At 50.0% G+C, this 22,678-nt stretch overlaps 1 protein-coding gene across 5 annotated transcripts in view; it reads right to left on the reverse strand.

Annotated features, from left to right (window-relative positions):
* The window catches only part of CORO1C (coronin 1C), a 55,940-nt gene that overhangs the window by 22,592 nt on the left and 10,670 nt on the right, over nt 1-22,678 (reverse strand). For 2 of the 5 annotated variants that reach the window (XM_086474464.1, XM_086474460.1), the window contains one exon: nt 3,609-3,808. In XM_086474464.1, the coding sequence (XP_086330590.1) occupies nt 3,609-3,803 (195 nt within the window). In that variant the 5' untranslated portion in view covers nt 3,804-3,808. Of the gene's footprint in view, nt 1-3,608; nt 3,809-20,642; nt 20,658-21,513; nt 21,525-21,578; nt 21,623-22,678 lie in introns of those variants that run through there. The other 3 variants (XM_086474462.1, XM_086474461.1, XM_086474463.1) reach the window with 3 other exon arrangements.

The raw sequence follows: 22,678 nt of genomic DNA on the forward strand, positions 1-22,678 counted from the left end.
ACCCTGGCACAGGAGGGCTGCAGGGGCAGGGCAGAGCGACGGACCCTCGGCACTTGCACAACACCCAACCTGCCAGCCGAGCTCTGCGCCCAGAGCCACCGAGCACACCCCATCCCGCTCACACCAGAGAGCTCCGGGGGATGCAAGCAGGAGAATCGCTCCTTCCCTGACTCTTCCTTAACTCCCTACCAACAACGCCTGCCCACCACGCTGGAGGTGATCTCCATCACGCCTCGCAGCACGTGCCCACCGGCACGCGAAGGCTGACGCACGCACCGCTGGATGGAAGACTTTTATCCTGGGGGTCCTTCCCTGTGCACCTGACGTTTTGCCTGGGATAAGGCTCAAAGAAAAGTCAGCTGCAGAAGCCTGCAAGCTCCCAGTTTAACGGCGATATCCCACACTTCGCTCAGCACCGGTCACCCATAGCCCAGAAGACACCGGGCAAATTTTCATGGTTCTTCCCTGGTGTGTACAGTGTTATCCAATTCGCTTGACTCTTACCACCTAGATACCATTAACTGCTATAAATGACAGCTTTTTAAAAATACGTGGTTCATCCTGACCGAGGCCACCTCTCTGCAGACCAACCAACCAGGGCGCGCTGCAATTTCCAGCCAGCCAGCCAGACGGTGGCCACGGCTCTGGCATGGCGAGTTCCTGGCTAAAACCCCTTGCACACGTGCGTGCAAGAAAACAGGAAGCTCGGACAAAGCCTTTCCCAAACCCACCAAACCCCCGCCTCAGGCTGCACCAGCCCCGGCTGCTGCTGGAGAGCTCTGCGGGGGAGCCCCGGGGCCGATGGAGGATGCAGCCCCCTGGGTCTCCGCACGACTCCTCCAACCGGGGGCTGCCGGAGGGACCCTCACCCACCGCCTCCGCCCGCGTCCCGCCGCTCCCGGCCTCCTCCACCGCCCGCCGGGCGGTGGAGGAGGCCGGGAGCGGCGGGACGCGGGCGGAGGCGGCGGCGCAAGGGTTAATGGCGGCCGCACTTGCCGCGCCGCGCCCCCGCCCCCGCCAATCAGCGCGGCGGCGGCCGGCGGCCGCGAGCGCTGCCATGACCATATAAGGTAAAAAGCCGCGGCCGCCGCAGTGCCGCTGCGGCGGGAGCGGGGGCGCGCGCGCGCGGGCGCGCGGCGGGGCGGGAAACCCCCGGCGCCTTCTTCCTCCTCCTCCTCTTCTTCCTCAGCACATGGGTGCGGGGTCCCAGCCCCAAAATCACCCCCTACCCATAGCCAAGGCCGGGGCGGGAAGGCGGGAGCCGCCCCGGCGGGCAGCCAAAAGCCCCCACCCCCAAACCCCACAGTATTACCGAAAATTGGAAAGGAAAAAGACATTTAAAACGAGTAAAAGCTGTTTTTCTGTGAGCCCGCAGGCCCTCTGGCGCAGGCGGCGCCTGGCAGAAGGTCAAGCCACATTAAGAGTCATTCGGAGTGACCCGCACGGTGCCGGATGCCAGCGGCCGCGATGCCACGGAGCTCCGAGAGCCGCGTTCCCCGGCAGCAAGTGGATTTTTATGGATCTCTTTGAAAATGGTACCAAAGCCATGGTTTAAAAAATGGGCCTCCCCCCCCAAATACAACAGCGAGGATCTCACTGAAGACCTCGGCTGAACAGAAATCACACCGTTAGGGTGCCGGAGGAACGATTTCATCAGCTGAGGCTATAAAAATAAATGAGGAATTGGTTAGAGCAAAGCCAGCGACGTTGCAAAATAACGTGTCAGGCTGGGGGGGCGGGTAGGAACAGAGTCCCTCCAGCTTTGCATGAAACCTTCTCGCATGTGAGTGTTAAATAGCTGGGTAAGACAGGGCAGGAACATCACTGAGGGCACACGGGCAGTGACAAACACAGAGGAGGGCGGGAGGAATAACCGAATAAACATAAAAAACCGCCAAAGGTAAGATGGCACTTAAAAAAAAAAAAAGCAAAAGGCCAGATCAGTCAGAATTAGCAAGAATTTCTGCCAGGGACTGAAAACACTAGGAAGTAAAAGAAAAAGAGGGGTGCGTGTCCTCTGCCATTGGCGTTTTGATCGCGCCGTAATGCAACACGAGTGCAACCACGCGCTGCGTTGAGCAAGGACCTAATCGAGGTCTGTGCCATCGTGCGTGGCTTGGGCAAGGGCAGGACATGTGGCCCCAAGACAAGCCCAAACCAGAATACTTGCAAAAAAGGGCTGTTAATAAGATGAGCAAAACGGAGAGCTCGTGAAGGAGGCTGGGGGCTCGGCTTGCTTCGCTTAGCACAGCTGAGTCGTCAGTGAGAACCCGCTGCCTCCGCTCCTGTAACGCACTCGCCACGTGGGATGCTATATTCAATGCTGGTCACTATTTCTATATATAAACAGGGCAGAGCTGCAAACGGAGCTAGGAAAAAAAAGGACAGGGCTGATGACAGACTGAGGACAGCTTAAGTGTATAGTTAAGAGAAGCTTGAGGGTCACAAAGAAAATAATGTTGCAGAAAAAGACTTTCATCACAAGAATTTGCTGGTTAAGCATCTGAAAGGGAGAGGAGAGGACTGCTCTCCAACAAGGGTGGAAGAAAGATGCTCTGCAATTATTTCCATGCAGTATCAGGGGACAACAGGAATTTCTTTCAGTCCGAGACACCGCTCCTGCTCATTTGTGTGCTTTTATACCACAGCATTGTAAGGAACTGCCAGCAAGGCTTCTGCACCCATCTTTTCAGCCTCCCTCCAAACCTTTGATGGTCTGGCCACGCTCATGGCTGATGGGCAGGAACCTAACTTCTCTGCGTGTTTTGCAAAGCAGGCCCCTGGGGTTCTACAAAAAAATTCAAAGTATGAGGGAAAGAAGTCGAGTGTCTCCATGGGCTCACCGAAGGATGACGGGGGACTCAGCAGCATTTTGCACAGTAGAGAACATGAGGGGGGTTTCCCTGCCCAAGGTCAGGTGAAGCCCCTCTCCTCGGTACATCACGTACTGGGGGATAACAAAACCTGGCTGAAGTGTAACGAAGCCTCGGCACAGCCCTGTGACCTGGGAGAACTGCGGGACAGCTGCGCTGGTACTTGGAGGAGCTGTTTTCTTACCGAGATTGTTCTTGTCTTAGACCCTATAGAGAAAGAGTAACCGAAGGGGCTGGCAGCAGCCTAGAGCAGAGCAGATGCCAGGGCCACGAGGCCTACGGAAAATGTCCGTCTTGGAACCGGCCCGCTCCTTCGCATCCCTCTGGTATGGGGCTGCAAGGAGCAGTTTGGTGCATTCCTGAGTTAATAATAATACTCCCAGAGCTCAAAAAGCTGAATCCCTGACAGTGGAAAAACCTGACCAACTGCTGTCATAAATAAAGAGGCTTCATTAGGAGTAGGATTCTATGTAGAAACTTGTGGCACGAAGAACTGGCTCAGATTAGTCAAGCAAACTGCTTATTTACGGTGTTTAATGTACAGGAAGCTCTACACTGATTACAGAGACATTAAATGGATTCTTACATGGCACTACTGAGCAGCATTTGTCACAACACAGCAGAGACTTCACAGCCTTAATGTTATTCATAAACAAGCACCGAAATGACAACAAAGCTGAGCACGTAACAGCGAGAAACTTTCAAAAAAAAAAAAAAAAAAAGAGCAGCACTTACCTTGTGCAAAGGCAGCACCAGGAACGCCCCGCCACCGCTAGCATCTACAATTATTGCAACAAATCGGGGGTTTACTGCACAAAAGGAGCTATCCCAAGTAACACGGGACACGCGGATGTCGTCGTAACACTGATCGTTTTTCACCGCTTGGCCAAACACGTGCCGAAATTTGCTCTGTCGTACCACTCGCCTCATCGTGTCTGCGAAGAGGAACGTCAAAAGAAGGAGATCAGTTACAGGTGCAGGGACCTCCTGCTTGCCCAGAAGATGCCTGCCAAGGGCCTCCACCTCTCATCTGCACCATCACCCAGCTTCCAGCAATACAGAAACACAGTTTCACTCACTATTCCTGCACCTTGCTTTAGGCTTGCTAAGTTCTCAGCCGGTTTTGCCTTTTGTTTGTTTGTTTTTTTAATAAAGTTTCAGGCTGTCTTGCACCAAACACAACCGATCTGCACTTCCAAGGGCGTTTTACAGAAAGAATTTGCCAGTTAAGCATCAGTTTTCCCATTGTAAATGCATTCTTCACTGCAGTAAAGGAAGTTCCTAACCCTAAAAGCAGTTTTTAGACAAGTCTCCACATATTTTCGGGGATAAATCTGGTCTCAGATTGAACTTGTTTACTTTCAAGTCAGACAGGGTCCAGAAGATGTAAATAAAAACGCAAGCTCTCAAAATCCGGTGTTCCTGTGAAGTGGTTCCACATGTCCGCTAGCTCCCATTTCTTTCTTCTAACTCCAAAATCTCACTAAAAAATAATAAAATTAGTTTCCTAGGCAGAAAGGAGTAATGGAAACAAGCTAATGACTCAGATTAACTTGGTGTGTCTGTAGCACTACTCCTTCTCTCGAGAAAAACAGTTTTCAAGAACGCTTGAGTTAGAATAGAGGGAAAGGGACTGGCACAGAAAATTCCAGCACCTGAGCCCTGGAAGAAGACCCGGGCACAACACCGCATGCAGACCCAAACCCTGGAAGCGAGCGACTGTCCTGCCCTCTGCGTGTGCGACCTTACGGAGCCCTCGCATCTGGGAAGGGCTTTTCCCATCGTACAGGACTTTCTCCCTCAACCAGTGCTTGCAGGAGAAAGAGGAGCCTCCATATAGCATCTTGCTTTTACATATGAGAAAAATATTTCTGCCCTGGTCTCTAGGGAAAGCAAAAAAAATATTAAAAAATAAAAATAAGCTGAGTCCACCTCCTATCTCGCCTCTCAGTAGGTCCCCAAGCACACGCAGAGGCTGGGAAAAGCTGCTCAGCTTCACGGAGCCTCTCGCTCCAGACCCACCAGCCCGATGCTCTCAAGTGAGAGACTCCGAGCGCGGCTCCAGCACGACTCCCTCCGCACAGCCTGTCTGCAGCAAAAGTGATAAAAGGTTGTACGGCTGTCTCGAACGGCAAAGGCTTTGCATGAAAGCGGAGCGAAAAAGAGACTTCAGAATGATCGCTGTTTTGTAGTCTCCGAGATTTAAAAAAAAAAAAAAAATTAACAGCAACAAAAAGCTGAATAACTAGAGGAAAGCACTCATCAGAGCTGGGAAATAAGCAGTCACGTAATATGTTTGAAGAGGAGAAAAATGTTACAATTAACATAACAGACAGCTATCGGGTGAAATACTCCAGTCTCCGCACAGATAAGAAAAAATAATCAGAGTATTTGTTTTCCACAGCTCCCCCGCACCACGTCCAGCTGAAGCGTTTTGGGAATCGGCCCCGGCCCTCTCCAGCTGCTGCCGAGGTGCAAGTGCCGTCAGAGTCACTGGTGTGATGCCCAGAGCAAAGCCCAGCGCGGGAGGCACAGCCCAGGCAGCGAGCTACCCCTTGGGGGAAACGCCAGCTTCTCTGCAGACACAGAGAATAAATGCACCAACTACGGGGTCGTTCTTGTGATGGGGACATCCGTAGAGGGCACAAACCGCCTTCACGAGGGCCAAGCAGATGGCAATGGCTTTCAGCCACCGACGACCTGAACGCCCGAGGAGCTGGCGACGCGGGTGTGAAGGGCTCTTCCACCCACTGCGAGGAGGTGGGTTTTCCCCGCCGCGTTTCTCACGGTACCATTTCCCTACTGATGTCCTGTGAAATCTCCCCAGTTAACTCGGTCATTTCAAAGCTGCAGAAACGCCACAAACACCAGTTTATTCAGAATTCACACGTGTAGTTTCTAAATGTAAGATTTTGTGAATGATGGGGCGTTCAAGATGTCCACATGAAAAAAGCTACATATAAATTATTAATGATTACCATCATATTATAGATGAGCTTAGGCTTCCTCTGTACTTTACATCAGTTAATAAAATTGCATAATACATTTTCTGCCAGCTCTCTCCCTTACAGCACAAATAAAAGCCCTGGACACACCCAATGACACCAAAGTGCACTGGGAAGTCCTAAACCAGGAGCTGCTCTCCAGCTCCAGCCAGCAGGTAAGAGGGCAAAACCCAGACACCGCTTGCTTTTCATGCTCGTAATGCACAGCAACACCCCGAGAGTTCAAACTCAGCTCTGCAACTCGATGGAGCCGCTGAAGCCGTGGGGCAGACGGTCCCTCCCATGCAAAGGGACTATGAAACGTTAGGAGCAAACCATTACACACACGGAACAGATAATTAATCACCCACCGGTGAAGTGCACCCATTTTTTGGGCAGGGGGAAATGCGACTGCTCCGCTCACAGCGCAGTGTGGGCTTCTGTTTTGTTTTCAGGCCAAGGAAAAGCTTAAGTTATCCGAAATGGATGGGAGACACTCCGCTGGAGCAGATGGTACGTCGTGCCTCGAGGCGGAGCGCTGCCAGCGCAGGCGGCTCGGTGGGCTCCCCAGGGACGCACGCGTGGCCGTCCCCAGCGGGGAGGGCGGGTGAGGCAGGGCACAGCTCCATCCAGGGGCACCAGCCCCCTTCCCAGGGTGGATTCTGAGCGAGGCCAGGTTGGACGGGGCTTTGGGCAACCTGGTCTAGTGGAAGGTGTCGCTGCCCATGGCAGGGGTGTGGGAACTAGGCGATCTTTAAGGTCCTTTCCAACCCAAACTCTTTTGTGATCCCAGCTGAGCCCCAGCCCCACTGAATCACAAAGGTGAATTTCAACTCAAAAATCCCCAAAAGACAATAAAACCACGCTCTACTATCAAGCTGCCCAAGGCCCAATTAACACACATCATCAAAAAATGCAGTTCCACACCCAGTTACTAATTTATTGCGTAGACTCATTCAGAGACCTGTCAGGCATCTTCACGCCGAGAGGGCTCCTCCCAGCCGTAAGCTCTTTGGGCTCTGCTGCCTGGACTTCTGCATCCACGGCTCTGAGTCCTGCAACGAGCACCGTTCAAGAGCAGCATCACCCCCTCCCTCCCTCCCTCCCAGCCACCTCCACCGCTCGCTGGCAAGCCAGGCGACAGCAGGCCACCCTGAACAAGTGGGGATGTTCTTGCAAAGCCCAACGTGTCGCAACCCCGCAGGAAGCTTGCAAACAGCTCAGCCCTTTCGCTCTCAAAAACACACCTTGCAGCAAAACCCTACTCATACATCCGCCCGGGGTGCGCAGCTCGTCTAGGAGAAGGGAAAAGTCCCCTGCTTTGTGCACAGTCAATTTTCATGACTGCTCACCCACTGGCAATGTTCCCATCCCACTGTGCATCGAGATTAAAATCTGATGGTTTAGAAGAAGGTAAAGCGAGGGCTTAAACCTGCCTTGCTGAGTTAACGCGCAGCAAATTGCCCCGTGTCAACCTGTTCACATACCCAGGGCTTTTGCAATTTGTCCACTTTAACGCTGGGAATGGGGATAGGATACCTAAGAAGAAGGATTATTTGTATAGCTTGGATAATTATATCTTTCCTTGGCTTGATCAATACCAGAACACCACAAAACCAGAAAATGCTTATCTCAAATATGAGATGCTGGGAGGTCTGTCACCCCTTCCACTCTAATGGAAGGGAAACACCGTTTATCCTATGGTGAAATCCTACTACTTTATTTCCCTTATTTTTACCATTTGAGGAAAAGAGTAATTATTTGGTTTTCTGTAAGTGACTTTTAAAAAATGCAAAGAGTCAGATGCATCCAAAAATATCCTTATTTGTTCCAAACGGATTGGTTGGAGCGCACCTTCGCTGCCCTCTTCCCCACCTACAGCTCATCATCCTTAGCAGGAACTCTCTGATGAACACATGGTGAGCAGCCTCCAAGTCCTCATTTCCATAGCAAAGGGAGTGATTCTTGGCGTTGGATCACAGCCATTTTGATCTGGCTGCTCTCCAAAGAGAAGGGGGGAGGAAAATGTGCAGGCTGTAGTTATAAAGAGCAGCAACTGTGGATCTCTCAGCCCAGCACTGAAAGCCAGCAGGTGAAAACCAAATCAGGGTTAGCTTGATCCTGAGCACCAAAAAAAACCAGTCGTCAACTTCTCCCTACCCCAGCCTCTTGTGAGAACGTGAAGAGCATTCAGGATCCTCATTTGTGTCTCAATGCTGCAGAGCAAAGATCCCCTCCTCCACCATCTGCAAGAAAACCACCGCTGAATTTGGTTGCCACAGGTTCTCCCAGCCAGGCCATGCTTGGCCATCGGTGCAGGCAGGAGCTCCCAGGTCGGCCACTTGCAGGATTGTCAGGTGAGACGCCAACGTTGGAGATGATTCACCGTAAGGAAATGCTGATTCAATAAAAAAATGTGACCTGGGACCCTTGGGAAGTGACTTTGGAAATACCTGGGGGGGCAAGAAAGCGCATCCATGGCTAACGGGGCCCTGCTAGGGATTTTCTCTTAGGAAGTGGACTTGGAGCAAGAGTTTTAAAAAAGGAAGTTAATTAGATCATTGTCTGTGCCGCTAAATCTTAGCTAAGGAGCTGGAACAATCTCCATACACTTGCTAGACAGGATTTTTTTTTTTTCTTTCGTAAAGTACAAATTTGGAGGATTTAAAACCTCACGACTAGGAGTTGAAAGGAGTTTAAATTTTGCCAGAGTTACAGCCCTCAGCAAAATTAAAACAGAAGCGTTAGACACCCTGCAAAGACCACTACAATAGAAGTGCTGACAGATCTACGACTGCGCTGATCTCCTGGATCCCGCTCCGTGACACACGGCATCTTACACATCCCAGTGGGGACATAGGAGCGAGCCTTCAAAACTCTTCTTCCCCCCCAACCCCCCAAATGTCAAGTGACTTCCAGCTGAATTTTACCAAACATTTAACTGTCGGTGCCCGCGGTACAGCTCAGCCGCTGGCCTTTGTGTCAGCATTTAAAAGGACCTTAGAAATGCAGGATGCCGTCAGCCGTGCTTGCACAGTGATACTTTTCATTCCGTTTCTTTCTGATCTCCCATCATGATGTGTCACAAGAGTTACCATGAGTTTGCCCATTTTCCTGTTTATAAAGGATTTATCTGTCTCAAGAATCCAACAGATGTATTTCTGTGGCTTCGGAGGGTTTTCAGCCTGCTTATGCAAGAGGAAACGCATCCTGCTAGGGAACACTTACAGGAAAACCCCCCACTAATGGCAAAATCCTGCTCAGCCCATGTGATTGTGATCCCTTCTGGAAAGGGAGACATTTGAAATAAAAGGCTGCTTTAAGTCACAGGCAGATGGAGGCCACTGTTAAATGAGGGCGAGGCGATACAAGTCCACTGGATAGGGAAAACAGCACTTACAAAAGGTTGGTGCTTGGGGCTGGAAAGGCTCTTCCTTAAGTGGAAAATGTCAAGATAAGTTGCATATGTTGATGGTGAGCCCCCAAAATCAGAATTAGAGCCTTATTGAAGAGGTTGCGTACACTTCAGTGGCATCTTTGGAATAAACATACAGTCTCAGATACAAGTGAGAATAGGATAAGGAGGAAAAAAAAAAAAGAAATCAAGATACACTATAGTCAATGCCATATGCAGCACCCATTATGAATGATGAACACTACCAGGGGGCACCTGCCTCATTTGCTATGGGTTGGACAGGGTGCTGGGGACAGTCCCACCAGTGAAACTGTGGGATGGGACAGCCCACACCAGGGGCGCCCGATGCGAGGAAGCCCAGAGGTTTCTTGACACATTGACTGTGCAGCCCAAAGTCTTTCTGAACACCTGGGCTGAGATGCTTGGACCTTATCTGCAAAAGCAATCAGTGCTCAGAGCTGAAACTTTTTTTTTTTTCCAAAAAAAAAAAAAAAAAGATAGAAAGTATGTTATGATCCTGAGCCAATGATCGGCCATGGATGTTTCAACCTGAGGCCTAAGTGCCCCCAGCACAGAGAAAACACCCTCCCTCATAGCAGGGCTGAGCCACATCTGCAGAGCAGTTGGCCATCACGGAGATAAGCACCAGAGAAAAGCCCACAAGGAATCTAGTAATTCACTCTTCGGAGCACTTTGAACATCATATGGCAGATAAGGTGCAGAGCTGCATATGGAACAGAGGATACAAACATCCAGAGGTTTTAAAGACATAAAGAGACCACCATCCCATCGCACCTCCTGCTCCATGCAGGCAAGCAGGACTCCATCCCACCACCGTGGCCATCACCGCGTGCCCAACAGAGCAAGGGGCCGGTGGAGCGGGGACTGAGATAACAGCCATACCCCACTGCATGTGAAAAAGGGAACGAATATTACCCAGGTTATTTCCTCATCACTCACTTCTGGCATTTCTTAACTTCAGAGCGCTTGGTTGTGCAACCCCTGCAGGTTCCCTGTAAGCCACACGTGTGCACAGCACGTTGTACACAAGCACAAACACACGTACGTGTGCCTGTGGACATACACTGCCGTGGGCTTAGTCTAGTTACACACACATTCCACATAAATACTTTACAGCCTTTACTGCACAGGACAGAGTTTTACACATGTCTCGGAAGACTCAGTCATCTAGAAGAAAAGTCTGCCAGATCATTTTAAGGACAGCATTTTTGAGCACACCTTTGGCAGAGGAAAGGAAGTGAGACACATCCATAGGGGGAAGCAAGCAGGCAAGCGTTTGCTGCCGGCTCCACCAGTTGAGCCACGCAGACAGCAAGGACATTGAAGACCAGCTGTTCTTTGAAACCAAGTGAGCACGGACCAACAAGCCCCAAAGGAACAAGCTAACCACCACAGGAGACCAAGGTGAGCATGTGTCCTACAGCGAGTTCAGGGCCACAACCAGCATTAGACCACAAGAGCAGTAAATTGCCACCATTGTCACGGTGGAGAACCAGTATGCCACCAGAAATGGCTGAAGGAGGACTTAATCTCCCTCTCCAAGTATCAAGGGAATCTATGAACTCAAGTCTCGTGATACGAAGTCTCAGAATATTTGGGCAAGTGAAGAAGTGGGGGAAAAAATAAATAAATCACATGGCTACAAAAATTTCAGCTCGCCCTACGACTTCACACGAAACCCCTGGCAGAAGAACGGAACAGCCGCGCATACCTCGATGCAGTCCTCTACTTTTAAACATAATGCTCTGCCCTCTGTGGTACACCATTTCAAATCAACCCATCCCAAGTCCATTGCCGACAGAATTTTTGTTTTCACATGTTCAAAGTTATTTAAACCAAGGCTGAACACTACTACAGATGGTCACAATTCCAAAATACATCATATTTGTGCACAGATTATTTTCAGTCTTTGGTTACTTTAGTCTAGGTTGAGCAAGACCCTGTCATCTGATTTCACTTCATTTTAAAGACAAAAAGCTGGAATATGAACTTCATACTGAAATTTCCAGCTGTTATACCACTGGCAAGATTCTATTTTGGGATGGGAACCTAAACCACAAACTACCAGGGAATTCGATTATATCTCAACTGGGGAGGCCAGCACATTCAAAAAAATGTACCACAACCCAAACCTAAAATAAGCTGAAATCGCGGCTCTGGACAAAGCGCAAGGTGTTAGTTCTAACCTGTGAAATACTTGAGACAATTCTGGTTTTCAGAGCTGTACCCTGAAACAATCATATTAAAACCATTATAATATGAAGAACTCTTAAGTCAGAAGTGCCTCTAGTGCTTAAATCTTCTAGGCATCATCAAGGAGCACGTGTTATTTCCCAAGGGTTTACCCTGCGCACGCTTGTCTCAAGTGCACATCTCCCACGCAGGGATGCAATGCTTATTTTCACTTGAAAACTTCCAGGTCTGCAGTTCATCTTCTTGGGCGAATCTTACTACTCGTACCATTTTGTCGCTTGTACCTTTACGGTCTGATGTTACATCATTTACCATAATTTACAGTGACAGAAGGACACTGCAGTTGGAAGTCGTTACCCCAAACGGAGCATGGTCTGGCTTCATGTGATCTGTACCACCTACCATAAAGCTAGAGCAATGAATGCACACACAAGTCATTACACAAACTAATTTACCAGGAGGCCATAACGGGATAGGTAACCAGCAAAGAGAAACACTGCAGCAGCTACACAAACCCTGGATCTGAAACAGCGAGGCAGCTGAGGAGCAGGAACGGGTGGCAGAGCAACAACCTCCAAACCAACCTCCTCTTTTGGGGTTGCACCTTTTATAGTATCTTCTGTCAGCTGGCGCTAGAGCTGCCAACCTGATAGGCAGCGACGTGTGATGTATTTGGGGATATTTGGATAAGAGCAGTTTAACACACACTGGGCAAAAAAGGTCAATAAAGATGAATACAGAAGACAGGAGAGCAAAGTAGCGCTGAAACCCAGGACAAAACCTCACAGAGGGAAGTAACATATAGAATACAGGGGGAAAGAGCACAAAGGTACCTGTGGATTAAGCATCCCAGATGCCCATGTGCACCTCTGCATTTCAGCTGCCGCTGGAGATAGTTACGCAGTTGGTGGGCACCAAACAAGCTTTACAGGGTAAGGAAAGGGAAACCTTGTGCTGGAGTAGACAGACTCCCACCTTATGACACCACTGCTCCAGCGGCCGACCACAGAAGGCCACAGCCCTTCATACTCCAAGAGCCTTCGTTCTCCTCCACTTTCTCCACTGGAATAAACACCAGAGAGGCTTCTTTGCACACTGTATCCTCATCCACTGCCAAGAGATGGAGCAATACACTTCCAGAGCTGAACAACAGCCCTATGAACTTCAGCCAGAGACATTACACCAGCACGATGGAAGATGCTACTTACACCCCTGGGGACTGACTGCATCACCCCCACAGTAAAAGCAGCACATGCCACAGAGAGGAGAGCAACAGGGCTTCAGACCACACTGTGACCCCGAGGAAAACGTGAGAGAGCGAGCACAACCCCCTGTGCAGAGCTGCAAGTCAGCGAGCCTCTTACAACAGCCAAGCACCAGGATTCCAGTTAAGAGAAGTATGCAGATAAAATGCTTTCTCCCCAGAGCTGACCTAGTTCTCTTATCAGTGCAACTGAGCTAACAAGGAAGTATCAGTCTGTTCAGAGCTGCTACCCCAATTTGCCGAATTCTTCTGCTCTCTTGAAGGTTACATGCAAGCTTCTTCCAGACCATATTCCTGAGATACATCGCAAGCTTTTTTTTTTTTTTTTTTAAACCTGGTTTTGGGTGAAAGCTTAGTACCAGTTAAGGATGGTGGTTATGAACAGAGAAAGAGCTCTCCCCCACCAAATGACCACCAGGACCCACCTTTCCCAACTAACCAGCTAAGGGCACAAGCACTTTTTTTCTAATGAGACACAGTGCTGACAGCAGAAAACAACTGTATTTTCTCCTATCTTGAAGCAATCAAACACGCCCAACTGAAATAAATGGCAAACATAAGTCTTTCTATGTGTGTGACAGAGGAGCTCACTAGTAGCCATTAGACCTGAAATCCAGCTCCCAATATAGGACATGGCCTGTCCTCTTCAGCGATGAACTTAAGCTAGAAGCCAGTACCCAGGTGCTGGGAGCCTAAAGCCCAGGAAGAACCACACGTGCAGGATTTCCCATTCTGCAAAAGTCATGAAGAGGTGCAGACACGAAGGTAATTCAATTAACACAGTATATTCTAAGGTAAGCAGATTTACTGTTAAACTCCAGTGGCTTTACGACATTATTGGAAACATTACACTGCTACTCCTTGCTTACAGTTAATTGGATCATTCCTTAAAAAAAAAAAAAAATTACAAGAAGACTTATCGAAAGGAAAAATCTCGAAAGGACTTGACAAACTATTTTCTATTCCTCCTCAATTACAACATGGCACAGTATCCACAGGAAGAAACTATAAATGCTACAGATGTTTTAAGGAGATAAACGGTCTCGTAGATAAAAGGTCACAGGTCCCAGTTCTTCAAGAGCACTGTAGCACCAGAGCCTGAGAGCCACCATCAGGAAACCAAGACCTGCAGAAAGCCCTCTGCTACAAACACAAAGTTAGCTGGGACACAAATTCCTCACAACTTAGAAAGAAAGCAGAAACAACAGATCAGCACAACCGAGGCTCACGAATAGACCAGCCAAGTGTGAGTCAGACTGACCAAGCAAGGATGCAGCATTCTCCAGATGGCCCTGCCTGACCACAAAGGCTCCTCTGCTCTGCTGGATGGAACACAACACCCAGACCTGCTGGGAGCCCGCTAAGAAGACACCACTGCCTCGGGGGACTGTGATCAGAGAGGAGGAGGATGGCCAAGTGTAATGGCAGCACCTCTTGGACCAGCACTGCAGCCGTACACCGCTGTTGTGGTGTCTGGAGTTTGTTTTCAGCCCTACAATGGCAGATGTGATGGGCCAGAGACACGGACAATGTCATGGTTAAACTGGAGTTACAGCACAGACCAGTGTGGTCCACCACAGTGAAAGTCTGAAGGGAGACACTCTACTCCAAAAAATAGCAATGGGCTTGATTAGCATACCCTGAGAAACACCTTCCTCCATCCAAGTGCTACCTAAATGGGAGCCCAATTTGGCGACTCACTTCTCAAGCTACTCAGTAACACCCACCCAACAGGTGAGGCACTTGCATTGAACTGCTTTTGATGTTCTCAAAATAAATCCAACCATGGGTAATTGTCAAAGATAATATCCTCAACAGAAGAACACAGAAGGTTCAGACTGGACAACGCAAATGCGTTTCAGATTTTAATGCTGTACAAATAAGCTGCACAATGAATCTCAATTCTCACAGTTGGAACTGGCGTGTATTTCTCCAGATTTCCATTTGCCGTCCTGCCAGCTCTTCTGGCCAGGCAGCCTATAATTCAAAGAGTACCATTGTCATTCTGTCCCGTTTCCGTAACGTGCAATTTGAAATCAGGGCTGGGGGGAGGGTGGAAGGGACTGGAGGAGGCTAAAACTCAAACCCAGATAGTTCAATCTGCTAACTTGATTTTAAATCCCTATCTTGTGGTACCAATTACAGCCCCTCAAACATCTGTTTTAGCAAAGGGTTCCAAGTTCAAACACATTTCCTCTGTCCTACAGATGTTGTTTGTCGCTGAGCCGTTTCAGGCCAAGGCTGCTGTCCTGGGCTGCAGGAGAGCCCCGGCTGCCGCACGCCGTAGCTAAGAGGACAGCAACCTGGGCGAGCTGGTGTCAAACCACGAGCACAACACCGAGCACCTCTCTCGCCTCTCTAGGCAGGCAAGAAAAAAAAAAAATGTAGTTAGGAAAGGGTATTTAGTTTAGTAAGCAGCTTTAATAAACATTTCTGTTACACTATGAAGAAAGATTTCAGGTGGAAGAAGGACAAAACACCTTCTACACCCACAGGGTCCCTGTGCCAAGGATGAAGGGTGTACCTGCTGTCCCTGACACCCCCAGTATTCCCACGACAGCCCTCTGCCTACCCGACGGGGAGAACTGCACCCCGATACAGGCTGAGCGAAGGCTGATTTCTTGGGGGAGGCACCTGCAGCTGCTGCTCTTGGCTGGAGAACTTGTTTTCAGTAAGTGGCATGAAGAATTACAGCCTGTGTTTGATGACCTTTAAGCTTTACTTACCTGTCGGCTTGACAGTCATGTCACTGCACGTGCAACCCACGCTTCCAGCCCTTTGAGACTCCCTGTGGCATTTACAGCAGTTCTGGAGGAGACCGGCCAAAACAACAGGCGGTATTACGCCAAGATAAGCCCCAGCTGGTTTTTATGTGATCTTTCCTAGTGCTTAAGAATTCCCCTAGCAGACCAAAAGATCAATGTGGCAAGCACTACATATAAAGAACAAAAAGATAACCTTTACCCCTAAAGAAACACCAGGGAGCAAAGTGAAGGGTAGAGAGAACACATGTGCATGGGGAAACAGGAGGCCAAACCACGGTAGCCCACCTTTAGACAACAGCACCTTAAACCACTACACTGAACTTGAACAAATTGCTCCAGAAAGCAGCAGTAGCCAGGAAAAAGATGCTGGAAGGCACAATGACACTCAGCTACAAAGGTTTTGTGCCTACACTCCACGCTGTGCTAAAGCAGAAGTATGTCTTGCTGAAGTATGTCTGGCAACTCATGTCTGTCTGAGCTGGCTCTGGATTTTTTTCCTGCCTTGCAAAGAGATCTCAGCAGATCCAAAAATGAAAATAAACCTTAAAAAAAAAAAAATTCACTGAGAACTCAATAAAAATTAATCCACTTCCTGTTCTGAAGACGACGGCTTTGTGGCTATTTACTCCAACCTCCAACATGCAATGTAAGTGCTGCAGTAAGAAACTGGTTGAAAAGCTAAGGGTAAGAATGGCCATTTATACACACACAGACTGGGTACTCGTGCAAATACACGAACCATCTGTAAAACAAGTACACTTCGCATGCTATGCTAGAAGTATTCCCAGCCTACTACCTGCAAGACCCTGAGCAAAATGCTTAACCTCCCATTCCCAATTTGGAAGCAAGGATATCATCAATCTGTTCCACACGGGTCACTGCCAGAAACAACTGTAACGCTGTCTGGCCACCATATGATGAAAAATGCCAAGTAAATGCCAAGTATATACCCCGAGTTGGTTGGGTGTTCAAGATTCCAGCATGAGCTAACAAATCGTGAGGTTTTTAAGTATTTAAAGTGAAAGGGGGCGGGGGGGGGGGAAAGGCAATTTCGAGAGGTAAAGCTAGCACCGAGCTGAGCCCCTCACCATCAAGCCTTTGCTGATGACTGTCTTCCACATCAAATGATCATCTGCCCAGCACTGCCAGTTTGCCCAGCTCCCAAGGGACAGGGTGCTTACTACTGCTTGAATTTGTTATAGCCTGCTATAATCCCTGGTGGTGCTAATTACACCCATTATCAGTTTGTCTGATTGTGCCCAACGCACGTCCAGTTCTGAAACATGCAGGACCATAGGATGTCAAGTCCCTATCAGATTTGCATGGGAAGGGGTGCTTCAAAGCGTGATATTTCAATACAGCAGGTTTATACATTTATGAGATAAACAATGGGCTTTCAAGGACTCCCGAACACAGTCTCTATGGCAACTCTATGCAGAACTCGGGGGAGGGAGGGGAAGTTCCCACATTTCTAAATACTCTGACCAGAACGATTTGAAGTCCATTTTCCAGAACTATTTATACCAGGAATTGCAGGTGAAATGTATCGCCTAGGTTCACACAGGGATGCAAATACAGTCTAGCTTTAGGCACACCACTCTCCTCCAGTTTCATGAATCTGCTCAGGCACATTTGCTAAGACTGCAGAAATGGTTGCCTTAATATTTGGCTAAGAAGAACTGTACATCGATTACGTATATGCTTCTACATATATGGATTACAAAGATGCTCTGGCTGGCCAAGATCTGGAGAGCCACAGGGAAACCGTGGCCCTTTCCAAAGTGAACACTTGGCCTTAAGTGCAGCTCAGCAATGCTCCAGATGAAAGCTGCAAGCTCATCTCAGCACGCCTGACCGCATCAGGCTGAACCTTAATCACTTTAAGTCAGAGCCCACCACAGTTTTAATTTTATTTCCATTGCTTTTCAAATTAAATTATTAAAAGGGAAAACAAGAATAACCTAATTACAATGGATTGAGAGGCCCAGCTCTATGTCAAAGAGTCACTATAACCAATCCAACTCCGTCCAGCTTCTCCCGCTGAGAGCCAGACCTCAAAAAGAGTCATTACATGCTCATAGCAAAAAGCATGTTATATATCATTCATTGTTACCATCAACAAAATTGGGCAAGACAAAGCCAATAACGTGGAAGAAGCAAAGTGATAACGCTGAAGAAATGCTATTGTCCTTTCTCCAGCGCTGGTGATTCCACCTTGGTAACTAACTCTTTAATGAAGAAGAGCAGCAAAGAGGGGAAAATGGTCAAAGAGCCCATGTTTTGCATTGTCACCTCTAAACCGAGGAGATCTCTTCTATCAATGAGCACCACAACAGCGCCAGCAGGCTGGCAGCCTTCAGAGAACAACATGTTTTTTCCTCTAAGGAGGCAGGAGCAGATACCATTTTCATTATCCCTCTGTCAAGTTCCTTGCTAGTTCCTGGCCTACAGAACGGGACTTTAAAGCCTTTACAGTATTCCATCACTAAAGCCTTGTCCATCTCAGGGGCACTCTGTGACTCGTTACGAAGATGTCTGCTGGAAAGAGATTATATCTGTCCTATTGCCATGAAGAACTGCACGGGAGAGGTGTAATGTAAAATTACTGACTCCAAACAGTCACCTTCTACTTCACAGCTACATCCCTACCTCTGCACCCAGCCATTAATTCGGATCAGATCTGTATTCACTACACAAACCCATGCAGGCACGTACACCGCTAATGGTTGCCAATACAACTAATGGCTGGCATATTCCATGAGGAACCTCTCCAGACAGCGTGCTCCTCTGAGGACCATCAGCACCAGACTCAGCATCAGAGAGTCCTCCGGTGCAAAGCCAGACCTGCCAGTGGGACCTCTCAGGCTCGTCACTGCTACACCGAGAAGCTGAGTGATTCTAGGGTCACCCTGGTATTTTATGTGCCTAACGCTATCCTCTAAAAACACATATAAAGTCACATACTGAATGATTACCACCTCAAAAAGAAACAAATAATCAATTTTTAGTATAGTTACTCCCATGAGGAAAAACAGAACACAGCAATCCTATTAGCAAATAGAAAGAAAAGGTCCAGTAACTGATTCCCAACTATACTGGTATATTCTACACCTCCGGAATAATCAGCTTTCACCGATAGCTTTCCTGAGTCACTTCAGCGAACCTAAACCTTTCTGCCTTAGTTTCCATGTGCCGTCCACCCCAGCAATGCCACCACCACCTGCATTTGTGCATATCATGACAAAAAAAAAATACCAGTTCACGCCCTGTCAGCCTAAAGCCACCCACAATCTGACTTTTCACGTGTGGCTACATAACCAGGGTGCCTGTAAACTGAAGCTGTAAGCAGTTTCTAATCAGACTAATTTCACAGTTAACAACCAGAATATAAGCAGACCACGAATATTCAGTGGGGGAGACTACAGGGAAAGAGCTAGAAGAGAACACAGACATTTAATTCTCGTTCATATGCCCTGTAAACGCTTAAACTGGGGCACTTCAAATCCTCAGTGAGTTTCTGTTCCGACACATCCTTAGAGAAGGGCTGAGATTATCACAAAAGCCTCAGTAAACCAAAATCAAAACAAACCAACCCATACTTTAAAAGTCAAGTGAAAATGTGCCTGTGAGTTTGCCTAAAAGGACATTCCTAGCCCTGGGAGTGGTGCGCTGATGACCTCACCGAGCTGCAGGCTCAGGCCAGGAAGTGTTTTGCTCAGGTCTTCAAAATAGGAAGCTGGCATCCAAGTTGTATTCCTCGGAATCGATAACCAAATTAAAACCAATAACATAAATTGTCTTAGGATCAAAACACAACGTTGTGCTTTAATGAGCCATTTTATGAAGGCGTCATTACAGCCTAATATTAATCTTGAACGTGGTGCATGGAACAGCTAGTGAGGGCAGATCTCTCAGTGTCCTTTGCTGCATCACTCAGGAAAGCTGATATTTTACCCTTCTGTGCATTCCTTCTCATTGCCATTAAACTGAATCTCTGCCTTTTGCTTGGAGTGAATCCCAGAAGTGACAGATGCAATAAGCATGAAGATTTTACTTGAAAAAATCCAATGATGTTTGAAAAGGCAGCTCACTAGAAGATACAGTAATGCCAACAGAGAACACAGAGACACACAAATGCTGATTAAAGCAATCTGTATAAAAGGCTGCAAGTGACCATTGAAAAATTACCATTATGAAGTGCTGTATTAAAACAAACACAAAGCAAATGCTCCCTGACATGTACCCGAGCACGTCAGGTCTCACTGCGTGACTACTGACAATACTAAAAACATACACACGCAAAATAAACACGCGTTGACTTTATCACAACAGTATTTGATCTTCTACCTTTGTGCGCGCAGTCTTTAGCTAACACGAGTATTTGCTGCAATAAAACGTCTCGGTGAGTGCGCAGCCATCTGTGTTTTTCCCCTTGAGCAGAAAAGATGATTCAATGCTTGTTTTTCACATGAAAATCGCATATATCCTCTCCTGCCTCACGCACAAGATACCCACTGTTTTCTCCAGCCATCGCACGTTCGGCACACACGAACGCGCTTCTTACAGGATGGACTGTGCCAGTTCACACCATTTTCCCACACTTCCAGCGGGCACAGAGCTTCTCTCCTGCATGTGCTTATGAAGGCACGTGAAGAGAGAGGACAGTGGCAGGTAATTTGGATACAGCCTGGCCTAAAATTAAACTGGAATCGGTATCAGCAAACCGAAAAACCCGCCACAGCCTCGTACATTCAAAATGTCACTCTCTCATTCTGCTGCCATCCTTGGTCTTGCTTATACTAATCCACATGCACATCTGCATGAATAGGCTGAATAGATGTGCTCAAACAAACACGCACAGGACTGAAACTACAGCTATTAAAAAAAACCCCACAACACTAATGCATATCACTTCTCTTTAACAATAAAACTGCATCAATCAGTTTTACTTTTGTTTCCAGTCAGCTTTCAGTCCTTTTTTTTTTTTTTTCCAGGCCTGTCTCCTGTGCAGTCACAGCATCACATTGTCTAGACCAGGCTACTACAGCCGAACGGTTGTGCGGTTGCGTGTCAGACACCTTTCCGGGTATCCTGAGCAGAGAAGCTCAGGCACAGGTAAGTACTAACCTTTAAATTCTGGTCTTTGACACACTGCTATGAAAACAATGTGGCTTTCTGCATAGAAAAACAAAGCCCAGGAACATGTCATACAAGCCAGGACTTTACACATCAGCCAAACAGATTCAGAAAAGCCATTAATAACGGCGTGGCATATATCCAATCAAAAAAAAAAAAACCCGAAACTAAACCCTCTGGTCATCTTTTGTCCTCTGCAACGTTACCCGGTGGCAGCGGAGGCTGAGGGCACGCAGACGCCGGTGCCACCGAGCTGCTGCATCGCCAGGAAAAAAAAAAAAAAAAAGAGGATGGGGGGTTGCGGGAGGGGGAGGAAAAAAAAACCAACCCCTGCCGAACAAAAGAAGCAGCCCCCGTCCTCTCCTGGCAGGAGGGGCGGCCGGGGCCGGCAGCGGGCATCAGGTGTGCGGGGCCGCCGGGGCTGCCCTGCCCGAGCTGCGGCGGGAGAGCCCGGGCCCGCCCCGCCTCGGGCATGCCCCGCCGGCAACCTGCGAGCCCCGGCCGGATGCCGGAACCGGCGGCGACCCTGAGCCGCTTCGCTACCTAATAAGGAGGAGAGCGGGGGAGAAACCCCGGGTTGAGCGCGGCGACCAACCACCGGGGCGGGGAAGGCGCTTCCCCCCCACCCCCGCCCGCTTCCACCCCCTCCGCCCGCCCCGCAGGCCCGGGCGCTGACAGCGGCCGCCGCCTCAGGAAGGGCTCGGCGGCAACCGCTGGCCCCGCGGAGGAAGGGCCCGCCCGGCCGGACCCCCACCCGCCCTGCCCTGCCCTGCCCCGCCGCCCTCCCGCGGGCACCACCGCCTCTCCGCGCCGGGCCGCCCGCCCGCCCGCCCGCCCTGCCGCCCCGCCAGCTGCCACCCACCGCACCGCAGGGCGCCGTCCCTCTCCCCGGTTCCTCCTCCCCGCCCACTCCGCCGTGCCGCGCACCGCGATCCCGAGCCGCCTCCCCGCGTCCGCTCCTCAGCCCGGCGGAGCCGCCTCCGCCGCCTGCCGCTACCGCCGCCGCCGCCGCCCGACTGACCGCCCCGGGGCGGGGGCGGGCAGAGCCGGGGCGAAGCCCCGCCTTCTTGTGGCCGCGCCTCCCCGCGCGGTGGGCCACGCCCCCTCATGAAAGCACTCGCGCGGTTCCCTGCCCCGCCTCGCCCAGCGGAGGGCGAGGGCGGAGGGGTGATTGGCGGCCCGTCTAGCCAATGGTGGCGCGGCGCTCTCGCTCTCCCCCCCCTCTCCCGCCTCCCCGCAGCCCGGCGGCCGCCCCTCAGCCGCCGTGAGGGCGGGAGCCTCCCTGAGGGGGCCGGGCCCGCGCTCCAGCCCCCGCCGCCACCTCTCCTCTCCCCTCAACGGCCCCGGCGGGGTGGCGGCAGCCCCGTTCCCCTCGGCGGGGTGGCGGCAGCCCTGTTCCCCTCAGGCGCTGAGCTCCACGGCCGGTCGGCGCCCCGCGGTGGCCCCCAGCCTGGCTTTTCCCTCACAGGCCCGGCGGCGGCTCCCCGCAGGGCCGGTGCTGTCGTGCTCTGAGGTGCGAGCGATGGTGGGGGCGCGCTGGCAGCAAAGCGCAAAGTGAGGGTTTGGGGCAACGCAACCGAAAACTGCGGGCGGTGATGCGGTGGGTGAGGCAGAGCCCCTTCCCAGTGGGTCCTCAAGCACGACGCAGCTAGAGCCTGCTGTCGGTAGATGCAACGCTGCAGGGAACCAACAGTTCTGCAAGAAAAAACACCTCGTTTTTGTCACGCCGGCTTGCTGGGGCCTGTCGCTGCTGTGGAAGAGGGCACTTGCGGTGACAAAGGGAGAGCTTAAGCCCCGGCTAAAATGTCACATTGACTGAGGCGCGCGGGATGGGAGCTGGAACCCAAAGGTGCTTCCCGTTGGGCTAAAAGTAAAGCTGCTTTGGGGGATGCGGTGCTGGCTTAGGGGGTTGTAAAGGGTTTTTTTAATCTCAGCTGTTCAATGGAAGAGGCTGACGTTAATGCAGCAAGCGGTAAGAAGGTGAGTACCTGCACAGCCCGTACCTCAAGGCACGCGGGGCGATACCG

This window comes from Leptosomus discolor, chromosome 16, assembly GCF_034619465.1.
Source record: "Leptosomus discolor isolate bLepDis1 chromosome 16, bLepDis1.hap2, whole genome shotgun sequence".
Classification (NCBI taxonomy): domain Eukaryota; kingdom Metazoa; phylum Chordata; class Aves; order Leptosomiformes; family Leptosomidae; genus Leptosomus; species Leptosomus discolor.